Consider the following 19,615-nt stretch of genomic DNA (forward strand, 5'->3'; position numbering starts at 1 on the left):
GAGGCTGCTGAGGACGTTTCCCTGGCCACTCCTGCTTGGTGGCAGCAGCCATCTCCTCGCTGTGCCACCGGCTCCTGCAGGACACCCCCCCCCCCACCGCTCCCACGTGCTCCATGTGTGGATGAGCAGAGTGATGGGCACAGCAGCACCCCCAGTGCCCATCCCCATCCCCTCCAAGGCTTTTCCTTTGTGATGCCCAGTCTGTGGCCACGATGGCTTCTTCAGCTTTGAGCCCCCGGGCAGGACAACTGTCCCCCTGGGAGGAGCAGGCAGGGGCAGCAGGGCTCAGGGGATGACGGAGGATGACAGGCAAGGCCCTGGCTCCACATGGGAAGCCCAGGCCTTCTTGAGTAGGCCCACATGCACACTGGGCTGTTCTCTGTCTTGGAAATAAAGATGAGAGCAAGTCACAACAGAGGTGACGATTTATTCTCTGCAGGGTTTATTTAACCTCCACTGAGAGCTTGCCAACGGACACATTGACCACATCCCTGGCCTGTGCCACAGCTCTTGCACAGGCAGGAGATCATTTCTATGCCACAGGAGCTAACAGGGGGAGGTTGACACCCATGGCCATCTCATTATGGCTCTTATTGCCTTGCGGTGGGTAGGAACTCGTGCCAGAAAGGACTGTTTCTCGTCCTTGGGGGTTGACCCCTTCACCCCAGCTTATACTTTCCTTTGCTGCATGGAAGCTCTGGAGTTCCCTCAAAGCACCCAGAGATCCTCAAGTGCACGAACAGGCCTATGGAGAGCTTTGGGACACAATAAAATGCCTTCTGGAGACACAGAAAAGGCACGGAGAGTCTTTGGGGCACCAGAAGGCACCCAGAGACTCACGGGGTTCACCAAAAGGCACAGGGAGGTAAACAGTGCACCCTGAAATGCACACAAGAGCCCTGGGGAGCAAAGGGGCAGGAGGGGGTGAGCCAGAGGAAAAGGGTCAGCAGTCCCCCTGGGAAGGGGCTGTGCAGGTCTGGGGGCAGCCTGAGGGAGCCTCCCGAGACAGGGAGCAGTGCTGCAGCGGGGCCGAGCTGGGGGCAGTCGGGCAGAGCTTGGGGATTCCTCAGGGCCCCAGGGAGGAGCAGAAGCACTCTGCAGGAGCAGAGCATCCGCTCACTGCTCCGCAGGGAAACCTTCACAACAGCTGGGTGCAGGCACTGCCCAGGGCTGGCGGTCCTGCTCAGTGCCCCCTGCAGAGGAGGGGTCTCCTACAGAAGCGGGGTTCCTTGCGCAGGTGCTGGTAAATGACCACGACGCAGCCCATCAGGGTGCAGAAGATGATGCTGGCCAGGAAGGAGGACAGCCCGAGGAGCAGGAAGGTGGCGTAGTGCTGGGCAGACAGTGGGGTCTTCTGGCACGGCCAGAAGGACTCGTTCCTGAAGGCCATGATCGGGTACGTGTTCAGCTGCTCCGGGAACACGCACTGGAGCGAACTCTCCTCTGGAAGAGAAAAGCAGTGGTGGTGGGCACAGGGGGCAGCTGGGTGCCAGGGACAGGAGGGACAGCAGGTCTGCGTGGGACAGAGGGGTCAGGGCAGGAGGACAGGGACTGTGGGGCCATGTTGGCCGAGATAGCCCAGGGCAGGGCACAAAGGGCACAGTGAGGGTCCAGCACTTGCGTAGGTCCTGCGCCTTGGGGAGTGGGATGGGACAGGGAGGTGGGCGCAGTGCTGGGCAGGACACGATGGGGCAGCACAGGAAGGGGCAGGCAAGGCGGTGGGGCTGGCTCCCTGGGGACAGGCATGGGCAGCAGTGAGCAGCCAGCCCGGAGATGCCACAGAAAGCCCCCCCCCAATGCAGGCAAGAGGCATGGGAGTGGGTAGCAGCAGAGGGAGAGACCCCGCTGGCGGAGCTGCTTCTCGCCAAGCCTCACGGAGGAAGAAATGCAGGATCAGACCCATTCTCCTGATGGCACTGGGGAAGGGGCTGGAGGAACTGAGTCGTGGCCAAGTCAGGGGTGATGTCCACCCCACAGGTGCCCGTTGCCCGTCACCCCTCGCCCTCCCTGTGGCAGGACTGGTGCCACTGCCGGGGACAGCGCCGGGTGCCATTACCCAGTCTGCCTCTGCAGGAAATCCCTGCTGGTGACCAGGGACCAGCCACCAGCCACTGGAGGGTGGCACCAGGGACCAGACCCAGGGACAAATCCACCCAAGTGGGGCTGTCTTCTGGGAAACCTTGCTACACCCACAGGAACCCCATCCCCGCAGACCCATGGCCTGGCAGCTGATGGGGATGATGAGCGAGGATGGAGCAGGTGGGGGCTTGGGGCACTCACCTGGCACTTTGTCCCTGTTGTGACCAAGCCAGCGCCAGAGGGGCAGGATGCTGCAGGAGCACACCCAGGGATTCCCATGCAGGAAGAGCTCTTGGAGCTGGGGCAAGGCACTCAGCACCCCAGCCCCCAGCTCCTCCAGCCTGTTGTTGCCCAGGTTGAGCGTGACCAGGCTGCCGAGGGGCAGGAAGCTCTCGGGGCTCAGCATGGCCAGGTAGTTGTTGCTGAGATCCAGCTCCTGCAGCGCCCCGAGCCCCACCAGCGCCTGCCTGTCGATCATCCCCAGGTGGTTATGGGGCAGGCTGAGCCGCAGCAGCGCTGGCAGAGAGGGGAAGGCGCGTGCCCTGAGCACGGCGATGAAGTTGTAGCCGAGCCAGAGGGTGCTGGCGTTGGTGGGCAGGCGCGGCGGCACCTCATGCAGGGCGCGCTGGCGGCAGTCCACGTCCCCTGCCCAGCAGCGGCAGGCGGTGGGGCACGCAGGTGCGGGCAGCGGGTACAGGAGGAGCAGGAGGGCCAGCACGGTGCTGGGGCCCCTCCACACGCCCGTGGCTGCCCACTCACGCAGAGAGGGCTCCCCGGCCCCCAGCATCAGGGCTCCCCCCGGGGGCAGGTTGCCCAGCGCCCCACGCCTTGCCCAGTCACTCGTCCTTGCCCGGCACCCTTGGGTGCGGTGAGCGGGTGGACGCGCACGGCTCCCGGTAGCTCTGTGCATTCCCCACCGTGTGCTGTGCGGGGTGGAGCTGCACTTTTCTTAGGAAATATTTTTGCAGTGATGCCTTCCCTGGCAAGGTGTGGCTGTGCCCTCGTCCCTCCCCCTGCCAGGCGTCGCTCCAGCCAGGTAAGCAGCCAGCTCTGTCCAGCCCGCAATTAACTGCTTGTGGGCACCGCAGCCTGGGGAGGTGGAAAAAAACAAACACCTCCTGGCCTCCATCCTCCCCACGGGGCAACCTGCCATGCAGAGGACCCACGGCTGCGTAGCTGGCTGGGATGGGACAAAGCTTCAGTCATGCCGTTGGCAGGTCTAATGCTGTCCCTGCCGTGCCCAGAGGTCCTTGGTGGGGAGCCCTTGGCCAGGCTCTGTTTGCCCCTGGCAGGAGACCACAAGTGAGAAGGGTTGGGATGTGACCCCCACCCGAGCAGGCATGAGGGAGGTGACTGTGCCAGGCTGCTGCCACCCGAAACTTGCTCGCCCTGGCCTTGGCGTGGCAGTGCCGGCACTGGAGGGCTCAAAGTCTGCCTCCGCCCTGTTTACACCTGCTCCTGTTTGAAAGCCCCGCAGCAGCAGGAGCTGCAGAGGGGAGGTGCCAGCTCCCAGCACCCCCCTCCCTGTCAGGGCTCCAGGGACCCCAGGGGACCAGAGGACCTCATCCCACCCTGCCCAGTGGTAGAACAGGGATGCTCTTGTGGCTCCTTTGCCATTTGGGACTTGGGGCACGCCTGCCCCATGGCAAAGAGGCTGAGAGGCAGCAAAGCAGCGCGTGCCTGTGCCCCCAGCCAGATCCCGGATGTTCCCAGACCCAGGAGCAGGCAGACCGGTTTATTAATAGCCTCCAGAGGAGCTTTGGTTTGTTTATCTACCCTGCGGCAAACTCAGTTTGCTGCATTAATCCCCATCTGGAAATAATTCAGAGGAATCCTCCAGCCCAGCCCAGCCCCACAGGGCTGCGCAGCTCCAGCTCACCCGCAGCACCCCAGGCTGTGTGGGGACACAAATTTTCAGGGTCCCAGTGCGCTCAGAGGTACTTTGTCCACTGTCGTTTTCGAAGTGCAAAAATCACCAAGGAAAAAACAAAATGCTGTGAAAAACAAAGTCATTTACAGATTTTGTGCTCAGAGAGCCCAGGAGGCTGTGAAGCATCCCAGCACCCTTCTCTCACTGCCACCCTGCTGCACACCCCACTGGCACATGGTGGGGGAGGGGGGTCCTGCACCCCAGCAGACCCAGTGTCCCCACCACTGTCCCTTCTCTCACCCCACGAAGTTCTCTGCAGGGTACCAGGCTCCTGGCACCCCCAGCAGCTTGGCCCTTTGAGGCCCTGTCACTGCCCTTTTCTCCGGGCAAGGGACACAGCACCTGCAGGTCCCCGTCCCCATGCACCTCTCCCCATGGCGATGCCTCCCCCGGAGGGGGTTTTGGGCTCCACAGCCCAGCACAGCCCCAGGGCCAGCACCGGCCCTGAGCATCCCCTGCCCTAGCGGGGGCTGCAAGAGCGGTCCCCATGGCATGGGCAGGGGGAGGGAGTCAGGGTGCCCAGCCAGCGTGCTGAGACCATTCCCAAAAATGCAGAGGCAGAAAAACTCCAGAGCCCAGCCACTGACTGCTCCTAACACAGCTCTCCAGCTTGCTCCTGGAGCTGAAGGGATGCAGGGGTGGTGGCACAGAGACCAGGAGCTGGGGCTGGGGGTGGGCAGCCGTGGGTCCTTGCTGCCTTCCGCCACCAAAGAGCTGGAGCCGGGTGCTGGGGTGAGCACAGAGCCTCGCCGCCAGCTCTGCCCCTTCCCAGGCTCTTCCCACTGCCCCCCTGTGGAGCATTTGCAAACCGAGGAGCTGGGCAAACATCTCTTGCCAGGCGAGAGCACTTTCTTATGCCTGGCCTGAGCCCTGCAGGGCGCCGCAGCTGCCTGCGATCCAAGGATCCCGGCAGGATGGGACCCGTCTCCTCCTGGAGGAACCAGCACCAGCGCGGTGAGGCTGCAGCTCTTCCAGGAGCAGGACACTCGGTGCCTCCAGGGCTTTGCAACCCCGACACCTTGCTGGGGGGGTGGGCTCGGCTCCCACACAGCCCCTAGCACCATCCCCACCACCGCAGTTCCCCCAGGGTCCCTGTTCCCAGGGGTTGCCCCTCACAGGAGCACAGCACAGCCTCTGCTCAGGCAGGGCAGGAGGTCTCCATGCCCGAACCTGCGACAGGGACAATGAACCCCTGGGCAGCAGGAAGATAGAGGGGAAGGCACCTTAGGACTCCAGGACAGCTTTTATCACATCCTCGAAGATTTTAAGTTATTGCATTTTTCCACGCAATTAAAGATTCGAGGCTGGCAGGTGCCAGCACCATGGCAGGAAGGAGCCCCCAACGCACACCACGCTCCGGCCAGCCCCCTGGGCACCCCTGCCTCTGCCCTGGGGCACCCCTGGAGCCTGCTCTGCCTGGGCACAGCTCAGGGCTCTGACTTTTTTATGGCAGGTGACACCAAGTGGCAGAACTGTGAACGGGCGCTGGGCACAGCGTGGGCACTGTGCACGCCAAGGGGACAGCTGAGCACCAGGACATGGGGGTGCGAAATCACCACGGTGCCTGGCACGGGGATGCTGTAAGAGCTCAGGAATTGCATGGAAAATGGATGCAGAAACTGGACTCTGAGGAAGGATGGCCTCTGCAAGCCCTCTCCTCCCAACCCAAGAGCTGTATTTACATCACCCTCGTGCACCCCTGCCCCCCCCCACCCCCCCACCCCATTTTGCCTCTGCTAACCCATATGGTGCTGGAGCAAAACAGCTGGCGGCCAGATCAATTCAAAGAGCTGGAGCCATGAGCTGTGGTCCCCAGTGACCCTGTCATCCTCGGTTTTAACTATTCACCTGCCCCACAAAGCCCAAATTTCTCATGCAAATGGCAAGTAGAGCAAACACTTAAAGAAAAACAATTGGACAAAGCAGGTCACTTCTCCCTGCTCTGGGGGCAGGGCTTGCCCTGGGCTAGCATGAGGCTGACTAACAAATACAACCAACAGGTGCAGCACAGCAGGTGTTTAATAGATGTGTTGGATACTCCCCGGAGCATCTCTGCATCGCTGCACTGTGCCAGGCTCCTGCACCCCCTGCCCTGGTGAAGGTGTCCCCATCACACGTCTGCATGCACAAGAAAAGCCGGGCACCAGCAAGCCCTGGGCCAGGCACCAGGGGACTACCGTGATGGTTGGACCAGGTTTTGGAGCTGTCAGGATGAAGGGTGGAAATATCCTCAACCCCTCCTATTGCACCCTAAATCCCAGCAGGATAGAGAGCAAACCCCGAGAAAGCTGAATCCCTTCCTGGGCTGCAGGGACAGCCCCACCACTACCATCCACACATGGGCCTGGGGCATGGCATGGGGTCCCCAAATTGTGAGACCCTGGGAGCTCAGCATGTGATGCAGGATGCCGTGACTGGCTCCACTGAGCCGCACCAAGCCTGCCCGCATGCTGCTGTCCCCATGTCCCCCAACTCAGCTCTCAAAATCCGCCGTCACCCCGCAGCAGATGCATGGCCGGCAGCAACCGCGGCGTGGGAAGGGGGCCTGGGGCACTGCGTCTTGGCACAGCCCCGACGGCTGCTGCGTGACCGCCGGCTCCTTGCACGAGCCCTTGGTGGCCGTGTCTGGCAGGGACCGTCCGGCCACCCGGGGCTGCTCCTTCTCAGCCTTGACGGCGAGGAAGGTGGCCAGGTCAAGGTCGAGCATGGTGACGCCGCCGCGCGGCGTGGGCGTATTTTGGCGGCACTGCGGGCAGGGGATCCAGCGCTGCTCGTTGGCGACGGCGTCCAGGCGCTTGAGGCAGGTCTGGCAGAAGGTATGGCCGCAGTACAGCCGGCGTGGCAGCCGGCCGCACAGGTCATAGGAGGAGTAGCAGATGATGCACTCGACCCTCTGGCTGCCCCGGCTCGGTGTGCGTGAGTGCGCCTTGGTGCGTGGCCCCGTGTCCTCGGCCCGGGGGCTGCCACCGGCCTGGGACATGCTACGAGGAGAGGGGAGGGCGGGAGGAGATGTCAGCCCCATGGCTGGGGCGGGGAGCAGGGTGTGGGGTGCCACCTCCATGTGCAGACAAACTTCAAGGGAGATGGGGACCAGTCCCACCCAGTGGGGGCACTTGCGGGTTGCTGGAGGTATCAGGGTTCCTGCCCAGCATCCCTGCCTGCCCTGTGGCCAGCCCTGCCCCTCTGGGGTGAACCCCATCCACGGGGATGCGTTATCGCGGCGCCACCCTACACGGCTCTGCTGAATGCCCCTTCCCTCCCACAGGGGCTGGGGGCGGCCAGGCCTCATCTGCCTGCCCAGGGCTGCGGGGGCTCTGGGCCAGTGGGCACCATGGGGTGGGAAGAAGGTGGGAGCAGCAACCTGAGGGCCAGGCCATGCCATAGCCCTGCTTCATGCCAGCCTTGGGCACCAGCCCGTGGATGTCAGCAGCAGGGGGCAGGCATGCAGGCTGGTGGGGAGGGGTCCAGCATCATCTCAGGGTACCCTCCAGCATGTCTGCAACCCTCTCCAAGGGGCCACCAGGACCCCACACCTTCCCCACTGGTGACCTTGAGCATTTTGGTTGGTGTGGGCACCCACTTCTCCCCCCAACCCTGTTCCCCATCCCTACCTGGGGTGCTGTCCTCCCCAGGACCTCAGGGGAGGTGGCAGAGGGGCTGCAGCATCCCAAGGGGCTGTGGCAGTCCTGGGAGCAGCATCAGGGTCCCAAGCAGCTCCCTGCCAGGTCCCAGCGGCCGCGGGTGGCTGTGCGGTGGGAAGGGGCTCACCTTTCAGGGGCAGGCATGCTATCGGATCGCTGCTGGGAAGCCAAGCCTGGGAGATTGAGTTACAAGTGCCTGGATAACAAAGACCGCCGAAATTGAAGCCCTGCCTCCCTCCCTGGGAGCGTTCATTAGCCACCCGCTCTGCCCCATTAGCAGAAGGCTCCGTCCCTGCGAGGTCGGGCGTCACCATGTGTGGACATCGGCTGTGCCCGGGCAGCAGCGGCGGACACCTCCCCATCCTCGGCCACCACATTTGGGCAGATGTTGGCCAGCAGAAGCCTGATCACTCCGCAGACTCCCTGGGACATGCACGGCCAGCACATCCCCAGGTGGCCCAGGCTGCGGGGACGGCTGTGACTCACGGGTGAGGACACGGCAAGGATCCAGGCTCGGGGGAGCTGGGGCTGCCAGGGGGGCACCCAGGCTGCAGCCCGCTGCGTGGCTCCGAGGGGGCAGCACCCACGCGTGGGGCGGTGCATGGGAACGGGGACCCTGTTCTGTGCCTTGGGGGTGACAGCTGCGAGAAGAAAACCGGCTGGGGTGTGAGGAGGGCTGGAGCTGGGGCAGGTGGGGGAAGGAGTGGGGCACCCGAGCTGTCCTCGACCTCCAGTGCCTTGCTGACCGTGGGGACGGGGGCGAAGGCAGCACGGCACAGCACAGCACAGCTCTTTGCTGGTGGCAACAGCTCGGAGGGGCTTGGTGCCTGCAGGCTGACGGGGAGCAGGGTGACACTGCGGCCCAGCTTCTCCAGGAAAGCCACCAAATCCACGTCCATGACCTGTTCCTGCTCTTCCTCCTGGGGCTGCAGGATCTGGTATCAGGGTCCTCGGCTCTGCTGGGGACAATGCTCATCACTGGATAATGCTGGGGAGATCCCGGCACCCCCCCGGTGACACTCGCAAGGTCTGTGCTGATGCACGACCCAGGGGCGGCGGCAGGGCAGTCCCCGCAGCACCAGCCCCTGCACGACCCTGGGGCCAGCAGCGGTGCCACAGCCCCAGCAGGGAGGGTGCTCAGAGCAGGGAAAAAGGCTTTGGGGGGACGAAGCCAAGATCCTGGAGGAGAAATGCCCGGGCCGGAGCGCTCAGCACTTCTGCCTGCGAGCAGGAGAGGGCAGCAGGCAGCAGCGCAGGCAGGAGCAGGGTGCCACGCTGTCCCCACGCTGTCCCCACGCTGCTGGGGCTCTTGGCAGAAAGAGACAGGGGTTTGGGGCCGGACACCGAGTGCCTCACCGGGACTCTGCAGAAAAGCTCAACCCTGACCCTGTGCAGGGCAGCAGAGCTGGCAGCACAGCAGCTTCGGGCTCGCTGTCTCGACTTGCTCCATCACAGCAGCACCCGGCAGGTGGGACCCCACTGCCAGGGACCTGGGGCAGGACATGGGGTGGCACAAGGTACCCAGGGGACCCTGCAGGCCGGCAGCATCTGTCCCCATGCGTGCTGGGGCAGGACTGGGCACACAGATGGCACTGTGAGCACCATCCCAGTCCTGTGTGTCCAGGGATGTCCACGCATCCGGATGCCTCTGGATGTCCCGCATGTCCCAGAGCCGGCAACAAGTCACTCTCCTGTCCAAAGCACCATCATGGCCCAGCTCACTGGCCAGGCAGTAATGTGTGCAACCCAACAGGCATCACTTGGGTCGTACAAAGTTAGACTCAAAACCACTACACACACGTCAGGGTGGGCTTGGCTCTGTGCACAGCCAGGGTACCCATGGCACTGCCTGGTGAGGAAGGGTAGGAAGGGGCAGGGAGCCATGGACCTGGCACAGGAACCTCCTGAGGTTCCCCAGGGAGAGAGGTGCAGGGTCCTTCCCCCCGGGGAGGAACAGCCCCGCCACCAGGACGTGCTGGGGGCACCCAGCTGGAAGCAGCCTGGCCAGAAGGGCCCTGCTGGGCACCAAGCTGACTGTGGGGCAGCAACCGGCCCTCCCTCGGGGCAAAGAAGGCAGGGAATGGTGCCCTGGGCTGCATTAGGGAAAATAATACCAGCAGGTGGGGGGAGGTGATCCTTCCCCTCTTTCAGCACTGCTGAGGCCACCCCCTGAGGGCTGGGTCCCGCTCAGGGCTCCCCAGAACAAGAGACCCGGAGCGAGTCCCCCGAAGGGCCACGGAGACGAGCAAAGGCCTGGAGCCCCTCTGCTGTGAGGAGAGGCCGAGAGAGCTGGGACTGCTCAGCCTGGGGAAGGGGGGGCTCCGGGGGGATCTCATCAGTGCCTAGAAATGCTTGGAGGGAGACCACAGAGGACAGAGGCAGGCTCTCATCAGTGGTGCCTAGTGCCAGGACAAGAGGCAATGGGCACAACCTGGAGCACAGGAGGCTCCCTCTGAGCACCAGGCAGCCCTCCTGTGCCGTGCAGGTGACAGGGCACTGGCACAGGCTGCCCAGAGAGGTTGTGGAGTCCCCTCCTTGGAGATCTTCAGGGCCCTCCTGCTGGGCACCCTGCTCTGGGAGGCCCTGCTGGGGCAGGGCTTGGACCAGAGGGACCCAGAGGTGCCTCCAGCCTCAGCCGTGCTGTGATTCTGTGAAACTGGGACACATGGGACCAGCAGGCAGGGCTAGGTTGGGGTGGGGGAAGCCCTTGGGTGGGATGGGCACAGCGAGTGGCATTGCTGCCTGAAACCAGCTTGGCTCCACCTGCCCTGCAGAAACAGGCAAATCTGGACATAGGGGAAGGCGTAGCTGCAATCAGCAACAACAAGAGGGTGGGAAAAGTGTTTTTCTGTTCCCAGGGCTCTGCTACAACCCTGGGACCTGCAAGAACCTTTGGTACAGCAGGGCAGGGAGAGGCACCATAAGGAGGGTGCAAAGGTCTGGTCCCGATGAGCCAGCGCTGTGCATCACCACCGACACCCCACCCGCAGGAGACAGCAGCCACCCAGCACCACCCTGCACACAGCTCAGCACCCCGCGGACATGGGCAGTGCCCGCGGGACCCTGCACGAGCATCGCCCAGAGCCCCGCGTGTCCCTGCTGGGGTCTGCCCCCACCGTGCCCTCCCTGTCCCCCCTGCTCCCCGCCAGCCTTGCCGCTGCCTCCGGTTTAATCATTGCCCGGGGGCTGGCAAGGAGCGCTGTTTGCTGCCATCCCAAGGTTATGCGGAGCGAAGGGCGGTGGTGACACCGGGTGCTGCCGGCGGGTGCTGTGCCCTGCCCAGCACATCCCCACGTCACACCCACGGGCACCAGTTTCAGCCAGGGCCATGTGCCACCGCCTCGCCACCGCGTCCCTGCCCAGCCCACGCTGAGGGTGGGCTCCGAAGTGGGGAAGGGCATCTGGCATCTGGGACAGGGAGCCCACAAAAGCAAACACGGGGTGAATCAGCTCGTCTCTGTGTCAGCACAGACAGCGCTCCAGGCAGGGCGGACAAGAGAGCTCCTTGTGCAGGACAGGCTGCGTGGGGCTGCGTCCTTGCCAGCGTCCCCCTGCCAGAGGAAACCCCCCCCCACCAGCCGCCAGCACGGGACCTGGGCCAGGTGGAGGAGCCGAACTCCTGCACCCCTGCCAAGCCTCTGCCTCCCTGGCCCAGAAGGTCTCAGGGGCTGCAGGAACCCCAAGGGGTGGTGGAAATCCCAAGGGGTGGGTGGGCTCCTGGTGCTGGTGGGTTCCCAGTGCCGGTGGGATCCCCAGGGGTCGCAGGCAGCCCGGGCAGTGGCACAAAGCCCCCCCAGCACCCACCTGCCCCAGCCAGGAGCCCACCCCTTCCCCAGCCCCCCGCAAAGCCAGGCGCTCTCCTTCCAAGGGACGGGAGGGACAGCATCCAGCTTGGCAGGGTCAGGCCGAGCCCCAGCCCGTGTCCCCAGGCTGGCAGCACCGTGCTGTACCGGCAATGCCTGGGCGAGGGGATGCTGGAGGGGGCTGGCAGCAGCAAGATGGGGAGCTCGAGGCCCCTGGTGCTGCTGCAGTCAGCAGTGAAGGAGTTAAGCCCAGTTTTGGGGAAGAGAGCGCCTCGTGCCCCCCACAGCACAATACAATGCACAGCCCTGCTGGAGAGGCAAGAAGTAACTCAGGAATCCCGGAAAACCCGGGCCAGAGGGAAGAGGCGTACCTTGGCAGGGCAGGAGAGGGCAGTAACTTTATTTGTGGCACGCTGAAGTCATCTGCTCACACCCGCGCTCTTTCCAAGCCCCTGCAGACGAGGCCATTCCCGCGGCCGCCGCGGTTGCTTACGCAGCTGCCGCTTGGCAGCGCGACGGCCGGGGGACGCCAGCACAACGGCCGGCTTGTTCCAGCCCCGCTGCGCCAGCCCCAGCCCAAAACCGAGTCCAGAGCCACCCCAGCTCGCTGCGAAGAGGCCAGCGGGCTCCACGCTCGCTTTTCTCAGTGCCTGGGGGTTGCAGAAAGCCGAGGATGGGGATCGGCGTTGGCACGGGGGGGCCCGCACACCCTGACTGCACGGGACTGGGGGGGGTCCTGGCATCCTGACAGCAGGCCCCCAAATGCCACGCCATCAGGTGCTGCCCTGGAGTGCTGCCTGGCACCCTGACACGCTTTGTCAGTCTGTCCTTCCTGTCTCCTTCCCTCCGTCTGGCAGGCAGTGTGGCGAGGAGGAGCGGCACCCACCCAGAGCTCGGTGCAGGGCGTGCGGCAGCCCCGTGACACTGCATGGGGGCACTGCTCGAGGAAGGGAGGGGTCCCCGTCCCAGCCGGGGACATGTCCCTGACCCTTCTCCATGGGTTTCCCAGCAAGGGTGGACCGGCCAGCTCAGTGTGCAGGATCGCAGGCTGCTCCAGTCCCAACGTAGGCATTCCTCGGAGGCATCTGTGTCGGCACGCATCATCCCCAGGGTCCCTGGGCCTCCGTGGGGTGGGGGGGACCCGTCCTTATCCCCCACACCCCACTCTGGACTCCAAGGAGCCAGCAGGCGCCCATCACCGGTGTAGCTGGTGGCAGAGCTCATGGGTGAAAACCAGAGGTGAGTCCAGCCGGTGCCACCTCCCAGCTGCCAGAGCAGGTGATGGGGCAGCTCCCCGGGGTGCCCAGGCTGGGCGCCCCCCCAGCACGTCCCATGCGTCCCCTTAGGAGATGACACAGCAACACTTTCTGCAGCAGGGGCAGCACTTGCGGCAGCAGTTCCTCCCACCAGCCTCGTGGCCTTTGGGTGGCTTGTCCAGGGTGACGGTGTAGAAGGAGTCAGGTGAATCCCCATTGGGCATCTTCATGCTGGCATAGGGGTTGTAGGGCCGGGACTGCGACTTCCCCGTGGAAATGGTCTGGTTGTCGCAGCTGCCGGCGCGGTCTGCCTGCTCCTCTGTGCTGTACACAGGCACGACGGCGGGGTTGGCGATCACGGTGGGCGAAGCAGGCTCTTCCTTCAGGTAGTGAGTGATGAAACTCTGCTGGAACTGGGACCGCGGGATGTTCACGCTGGCGTAGGGGTTCTCCAGGGTGACACCGCGATCCATGTCCCCGTCCCTGCTGGCTGGCAGCGCTCTCCCCACCTCCTGTGAGAGATGGACCCCATGAAGCTAAGCCATGGGGGCACCATGGGGTGGCCCCACTAGTTTGGGAGCAGGGTGCCGAGCTGTGCTCACCCCTCCCTGGCAGCCCCACAGGACCCAACAAGCGACCCGTACGTGTGGCCCTACAAGCAAGGGCAGCAGAGCCGGGCAGGGGCCGGGGGCAGGCGGGGTGCTGGGGCTGTGGGTGGTGCAGGAGCTTCTGCGGGGAGCAAACCTGGGAGGAAGGGGGGCACCGGAGGGAGGGGAGCGGGGGAAGGACAGGAGCCGGGGGGGGGGGAGTGAGGGGACTGGACGGGGCGGGGGGGGGAAGAACCGGGGCGGGGGGACTGGGGCAGGGGACGGGGGAGCACAGCGGGGCGCGGGGACGGGGAAGGGGCGGCGGGGCAGGGGCAGGGGCTGCGGGGGGCTCCCGGGGGGCTCCCGGCACTCACCGAGCCGCGCGGCTCCGGCCGGCTGCGGGGCGGCTCTGCCCCGGCTGCGTTTCCTCCTGCGGCGGCGGGGCTCGGCTCGGCTCGGCTCGGCACGGCCCGCCCCGGCCCGCCCCGCCCGGCCCCGGGCAGGGACAGGGGCAGTGCCGGGGGGGCACCGCGCTCCGTGTGCCCTGCGGGGGGGCGCCGGGCGCTGGGCACCGGGCACCGCCTGGGCAGCGGGCAGGGGACACCGCGCACCTGCGCCCCCCGGCACCCCCAGCCCACCCCCCCCGCCAGGCTCCCGCTGCCCCCAGGCCCCCCCAGACACCCAGGTCCCTGCAGCCCAGGGGTCCCGCAGCCCCTGCCTGGCTGCGTCCCACCTGCCCAGTGCAGATCCAGCCCCTGACACCCCGATGCCAGGTCCCCAGTGGGGTGTCCCCCCCCCCCTCCCCACCTGGACCCCAGGCAGCAAGAGGGGCACAAACCAGGGGGGCTGGACCAGAGCCCCCCAGCCTGGGCCTGGGCATCAGCTGGGGACGCCGCAGCTCTGCGGTGCGATGTTGGCTGTTGTGGGAGCCGGGGCCAAGAGGGAAGATGCGGATTTGGGGCACCCTCCACCTGAGAGCAGGCAGGGGAGCCCCCGTGCGAGCCCCAGCCCCAGCCCTGCTCTAGGGTGAGACTTTTCAGAAGATGCCAAATGAAAACCCAGCCCAGAAGCCAAGCGCCGTTGCTTCGGGGCCCTGATCCTGCCATATTCTCACTGCCACAAAGCCGGTGTCCCTGTCCCCCCGGCCACCCGCCGTGCCCTCGGAGGGGCCCTGGGCTGCAGGCAGGGCAGCGCTGCCCCCAGGCCCCCGGGGCTCCTTGTGTCCCAGCAGCAGCACCAGCGTGGGGACATGTCACGGGGACGTGGCACCACCACAGCTTCCCTGCTCTGCTCGGCGCACCGTGTCCCTGCTGCCAGGTGCCTGGGGCAGGGGGGGTCCGCAGGGGACCCTGCCTGTCCCCAGGCCAGGGGCGCAGCTCCCGGCCCGCAGCCGAGCGGTGGCCGAGCGCCCGTGGGGTGGGACGGGGCCACCGGGGGTCCCCAGCTCCGTGTCCCTGCCGCGTGATGTTGCCGCGGCCACCGCGGGGACCCGCGCCCTTCCTGCCACCCGAACGGCCCGTGCCGAGCCCCGGCCTCCTCGCACGGTGCTGGCTGGGGCCGTGCCCGTGGGGCTGGGGCACGGGGCCCCCCCGCCGCAGCCGAACCCTCGGGGACCCGAACTACGTTTCCCACAGCACTTTGCAAGGGGAGCCGCCCCCTCCCGCGGCTCTGCGGGACCGCGTTACGCTTCCCAACCGGCTCCGCCGGGGGGAGCCGCGCAGAAGAGCCCCGCAGCGAGGGGCTGGGGCCGCCCGGGTGAGTGGGGGCGCGGGGCCGGCGGGGGGAGGCGGGGCCGGCACTGGCAGCGCGGTCCCCAGGGGGTGCGGGGTCTGGGATCGGCTTCGGCAGAGCCTCCCCCGGCCGGCTCCGTGCCTCAGTTTCCCCAAGCCCGGGCACCGGGAGGAGCGCGCCCCGCGCACCCGGCCCTCGGGCCCCGGGGGGGGGGGAGAATCGCGCTCCCGTGGCAGGAGGGCAGGAGCTGCCGGACCCCCCCTCCCCGGCCCCTCCGCCCCCGGCTGCCCGTCCCGGCTTGAGCTGTGTCCCCAGAGAAAAACGGCTGGATTTTTTTTTTTTTTAAGATGGAGGGAGGCTTTAAAAATAAAGTATAAAATAATAATAATTAAAAAGAAAAAGGCAGCGCCCCGGGAAGAAAAGCCCGGCCCGACCCGCGTGTCGCTGCCCGCCCGGGCGGTGTCGCTGTGGCTCCTCCGGGGCCCGCCCCACGCGCGGCCGCGCTCACGGGTGGGCTCCGCTCCCGGCACCCGCTGCCCGGGCCCCCCCGTCCTTCCTCGCCCAGGGGGTCTCAGAAGCTGCAGGCGCCTCGGAGGTTTGGGGGCAGGGTTCCGGGGAGGTTTTATGGTGGGTTTGGGCGCCGCCGCCCCGCTGTGCCGCCGTGGCCCCCGCAGCACCCGGGGGGGACCCGGCGGGGGCTGCCCCGTGTCCAGCCCGCACATCTCGCTGCGCGCAGCCTCCGGCGCCCGCCGGGCCGAGCTGTTTGCGGCCTCGTCTCTGGAAGCCCCTTCCTGCCCCAGCTGCTGCTCTCCTCCTGCAAAACTTCGCCTTTCCAGCCTCCGTTTACGGATGGCCAGTTTGATCTTGTGCCAACGGTGGCTTTATTAACTGCAGGCAAAGCTGGAAGGGTCCCCAGCAAGATGAGGGCTTCGGGCTTCTGCAGCAAGTGGGGGGCGAGGCTGGGGCATGCTGGCCCCAAGAGGGACAAAGATCCCCCAGTTCAGCCCAATGCTGTTGCCCCGGGAAGCTGAGCCCCCTTGGCTGCATAGAGATGGGCAGGGGCTGCGTCCCCAGCCCCGGCAGCGTCCCCAGAACATCCCCGTGCTTTGCCCTGGTCACACCACCTCCAAAATCCTTGCGTGTTCTTGTGCACAGACATGTCCACGATGGTAGTATAGCTCCAGGATGGGTTGGTTGGGATTTGGGTTAATCTGGGTCCCGTTGCAGGGAAAAGGAACAGGAGCAGCTACAACATCTGTGGACCCTACAGGATCCGTACTAGACCAAGGTGGCCACCAAGGCAACTCGTTTCTGCCTGCGAGTACTTGGTCTGCTGCCTAAAGCCAAAGCATCCCAGAGCCTGATGGATTCAGGGTCACAGCAGCATCGCCCCTTCCTCCCCAAAGCTTTCCAGCCCCATGCCGTCTTCAGGAGCTTCAACCCCCTTCTGCCACATCTCAAGCACCGCGGCTGGGGAGCCCTGGCCTAGCCTCAGCACAGGGCTGGAGGCACCAAGGAGGGCTGGGCTGGGCAGGGTGTGTGCAGACCCAGTGCTCCACGTTGATGCATTTTATCTGAGATACTTGGAGGTGAAAAACTCCCTCAAAGGGACGTGGGGATGAGCAGAAAGGCCTCTGCTCCCCACGGTGCTCCTTCTGTGGTGGAGGACCACGGGCCATTGTAGGGTGCAGCCATCCTCAGTGGTGAAGCATCTGCTGTGCCAGTTTCTCCTTGTTTTCAGCACAGGGAAGATTACAGAGCCGTGGGTTTGTCTGCCGTGATAACACAGCCTGGTGCTGCACTGGTGTTTGCCTGTGGGACGTTTGTGCTTCACTGCGAGGTCAGATAGGGACTGGAGGGGACGGTTCCTCCTCCCCTGTGCTCTTCTGACTTGTGCCATTTCAGGCCGCTGTCCCCAGCTTTTAAATATTAAACCTGTCCTCGTGGCGTCGGGACCGAGGCGTACCTTGTGATAAGACATGGAGTGCTCTGTGCTGCCTTTGCCCCTCTCTGGGGCTCTGTTCAGGGTGCAGGGTGAAGGCAGGGGCTCAGACCATTTCCCTGCGACCTGGGGATTTTACTCCTCAACACCTCCCTTATTTACCCCATTTCTGTATCCTCGTCATGGGGCTGTGCTCCCCCGTGAGGTTGCTGCTACCTGGAAGCAGCAGGGCTGAAGTCCTGAGCCATCCCAGGGCTTGCTCATCCTCTCGGAGGCTTTTTGTCCCAGCTCTGCCCCAGGGGCTTCACCCTGTCCCGGTGGGTCTGGGGGGTCCATAGGAGGTTACAGCTGCTCTTGCTTTCTTCTGGCAGATGCTGGGGACCTGGCAGAGGAGGAGGTGGAGGCTGCGGTGCACCGGGGGACCACGTGGACACACTGCTGGGGACAGAGCAGGGTGACGATGACAACCCCTTGCCACCCTGGGACCTCAGGGGCAGCGGAGAGAGCCCTTATCCCTGAAGCACTCCCATGGCAGAGAGCCCTATAAATGCCAAGGCACAGGAGGGGCTTTGTGCCCCACACCAGCTCAGACACTGCGGACCCCCACGGGTCAGTGCCCCAGCGGGACCCTCCTCTGGCACCGGAGAAATCGGGCACCTCGGGAACGGGGGTTTGTGTGCAACGGGGCGGGGACGGGGGATACTCCCAGGAGAGGGAGGTTGGCATCACAGGCTGTCATCAGCACGTGCTATGGTTAAATCGACGGGACCACTTGCCCTGGGTGCTCGTGCTTTGCCCTGGGACCTCCTCCCGTCCCCATCCATCACTGGGAGCATCACGGCGTTGGTCACACCTGTGCTCAGGGCCGGCAGGGTGGACAGGACAGACACCCCTGCACCAGGTGGGCGTGCTGCCCCCACTGCACCCTGATGGCAGGAGGGGGCTCGGGGCTCACCTGTCCCTGGCAGGGGACGACGGGCACCGGCCCTGGGAGTCCTGCACTGACCCTGGTGGAAGCAAACCAGTCCTTCAGCCACAGTGTGTTCCCCGGGAGGGCGCTACAAGGGGGTGAAAGCCCGAATCTGTCCTTTGCAGCATTCAACAGCATCATTCCCTTTTCCTGTCCTCAAAATTGGTCCATCCTGCAGCAGCCACAGGCCGTGGCAGAATCCTTCAGCGTTTGTCTGGCCAGTGCCAGGCACAGGGCAGACCCGCAGCCGGGGCGAGCCGCCACTGGCCCTGGAGCTGCAGCCATGCGTCTGGAGTCTGATGTTCAAATATTTAATTTGTTCACAGGATACAACTCTGAACTGAGCTAGGAGAGCCGTGTCTGGGTCCCTTGGTGGCAGATAAGCCGGACCGAGGTTGTGGCTGGGCTGGCAGCCGGTGGTTGCTTAGGAACTGCACTTGCAGCAAGCAAATGAGCGAGGCGAAATAACGCCTAGCTGTTTGTCACTTCAAAGCAGCCTCGTTTCCCGCAGTTGTCTGTGGGGAAAAGAATTTCAGCAGAAAAATGCAACTGGAAGGTAGGAGCCACCTGAGACGTGGCCTGTTTGGGGTGAGGTGTTGGGGAGAGAGGCCCCCTAAAGATGTCACGGCACTCACAAAGATGCTCCGACTCCGTGCATGCTTTCTCCAGCATGCAACGATGCAGCAAGCAGTTTGAGGGGAGAAAAAGCCACAGCCGGCAGGGCCAAAGTTCAAAAACCTGGGGCTGAACAAAGTGAGGAAGCTCAAGGGCAACCCAAAAAAGCAGGCAGAGCCGTGGAAGGGGGCCATGCACCGTGTTCCCAGCAGGGTCCTGATGTCCCCATCGGGCAGCCAACAGCTGGTCTGGAGCCTGCGGGTGCTGCAAGGACAGAAGTGTCCCCGGCTGCGGGACATGCAGGGCATGGCTCCACCGACAGCCACCCACCGCCTGCCAGCCCCGGCGGGCGCAGGACGGGGTCTTTCATGCCGCCGTTCTGCCCATGTCACAAAGCGCTGGTCTCAGCATCTCCCGCAGTTCCAGCCCCAAAAAGGTCTCCGTGGCCATGGCAAAGCACCCGCAGTGCCCAGTCCTGTGTGACCAACCATGAGCCTGCCAGGATTTTTTGACTGAGGACCAGCGACCTCAGAGGATGCCTCAACTCGAGCCTCGAGGACCTTCACTCAACATTTATTTTGTTAGCCCCAGAAGGTCCTGCTGCAAGGACAGGCATTTCTGACCCGAGGTTCTCCAGGACCCAACGTGGCACCGACAGCCGTGTCCGTCGAGTGTTTCCCTCCTGCTCCCGCGGCCACGCAGTGCCACGGCACGGGCACAGCAGGGTGACTGGGCTCCTCCCAGCCCACCCATAGCAAAGGATGATAATGGGGGGGGGTGGATTTTGAAATTGGCAATGTGCTGGGAGACGAGAGGCATAGCAAGGAGCTTCCCTTGCAAGCGGTGACTTCTTGCCACTGCTTGGTGGACTGGAGACTTTTTGGAAGCTAAAGAAAGGGTGCGGGTGGCCCAGGGGTGGGAGTGGGGTGCACTGGGGGGTGGCACCTGCAAAGGGGTCGGTGCTGGTGGCGGTCAGTGGGGTGTCCAGTGAGCAGGGAGGTGCTGGGGAGGGGACTGGTGGTGTAGTAGGGTGACACAGGGAGCACAAACCAGTACACAGG

General features: G+C 64.7%; 3 protein-coding genes and 1 long non-coding RNA gene across 6 annotated transcripts; 1 reads left to right on the forward strand and 3 right to left on the reverse strand.

Annotated features, from left to right (window-relative positions):
• Positions 1-408: 408 nt before the first annotated feature.
• Positions 409-3,015, reverse strand: LRRC26 (leucine rich repeat containing 26). Its single transcript, XM_080561405.1, has 2 exons — positions 2,281-3,015; positions 409-1,443 (listed from the first exon to the last, which is right to left on the reverse strand). The coding sequence occupies exons 1-2, from the start codon at positions 2,987-2,989 to the stop codon at positions 1,184-1,186; spliced, it is 969 nt and encodes a 322-aa protein (XP_080417531.1). The 5' UTR covers positions 2,990-3,015; the 3' UTR covers positions 409-1,183.
• Positions 3,016-3,148: 133 nt separating this feature from the next.
• On the reverse strand, positions 3,149-11,676 carry RNF224 (ring finger protein 224). 2 transcript variants are annotated; one of them, XM_080561407.1, is made up of 2 exons: positions 7,778-11,676; positions 3,149-6,990 (listed from the first exon to the last, which is right to left on the reverse strand). In XM_080561407.1, exons 1-2 carry the CDS (start codon positions 7,792-7,794, stop codon positions 6,483-6,485), a joined length of 525 nt encoding a protein of 174 aa, XP_080417533.1. In that variant the 5' UTR covers positions 7,795-11,676; the 3' UTR covers positions 3,149-6,482. The 2 variants fall into 2 exon arrangements, with proteins under 2 accessions (XP_080417533.1, XP_080417532.1); XM_080561406.1 differs by having other exon boundaries at positions 7,621-11,676.
• A 149-nt stretch (positions 11,677-11,825) lies between these two features.
• Positions 11,826-13,807, reverse strand: LOC308180189 (uncharacterized protein). Its single transcript, XM_080561408.1, has 2 exons — positions 13,671-13,807; positions 11,826-13,221 (listed from the first exon to the last, which is right to left on the reverse strand). Exon 2 carries the CDS (start codon positions 13,180-13,182, stop codon positions 12,796-12,798), a length of 387 nt encoding a protein of 128 aa, XP_080417534.1. The 5' UTR covers positions 13,183-13,221; positions 13,671-13,807; the 3' UTR covers positions 11,826-12,795.
• A 172-nt stretch (positions 13,808-13,979) lies between these two features.
• Positions 13,980-19,411, forward strand: LOC308180354. Of its 2 annotated transcripts, XR_013940906.1 has the most exons (3): positions 13,980-15,051; positions 16,255-16,344; positions 17,341-19,411. It is a non-coding gene; the product is annotated as an uncharacterized lncRNA (long non-coding RNA). The 2 variants fall into 2 exon arrangements; XR_013940907.1 differs by lacking the exon at positions 16,255-16,344.
• Positions 19,412-19,615: the final 204 nt, after the last annotated feature.

The sequence above is a fragment of the Anser brachyrhynchus genome, assembly GCF_964034855.1.
Source record: "Anser brachyrhynchus genome assembly, chromosome: 19".
Lineage (NCBI taxonomy): Eukaryota > Metazoa > Chordata > Aves > Anseriformes > Anatidae > Anser > Anser brachyrhynchus.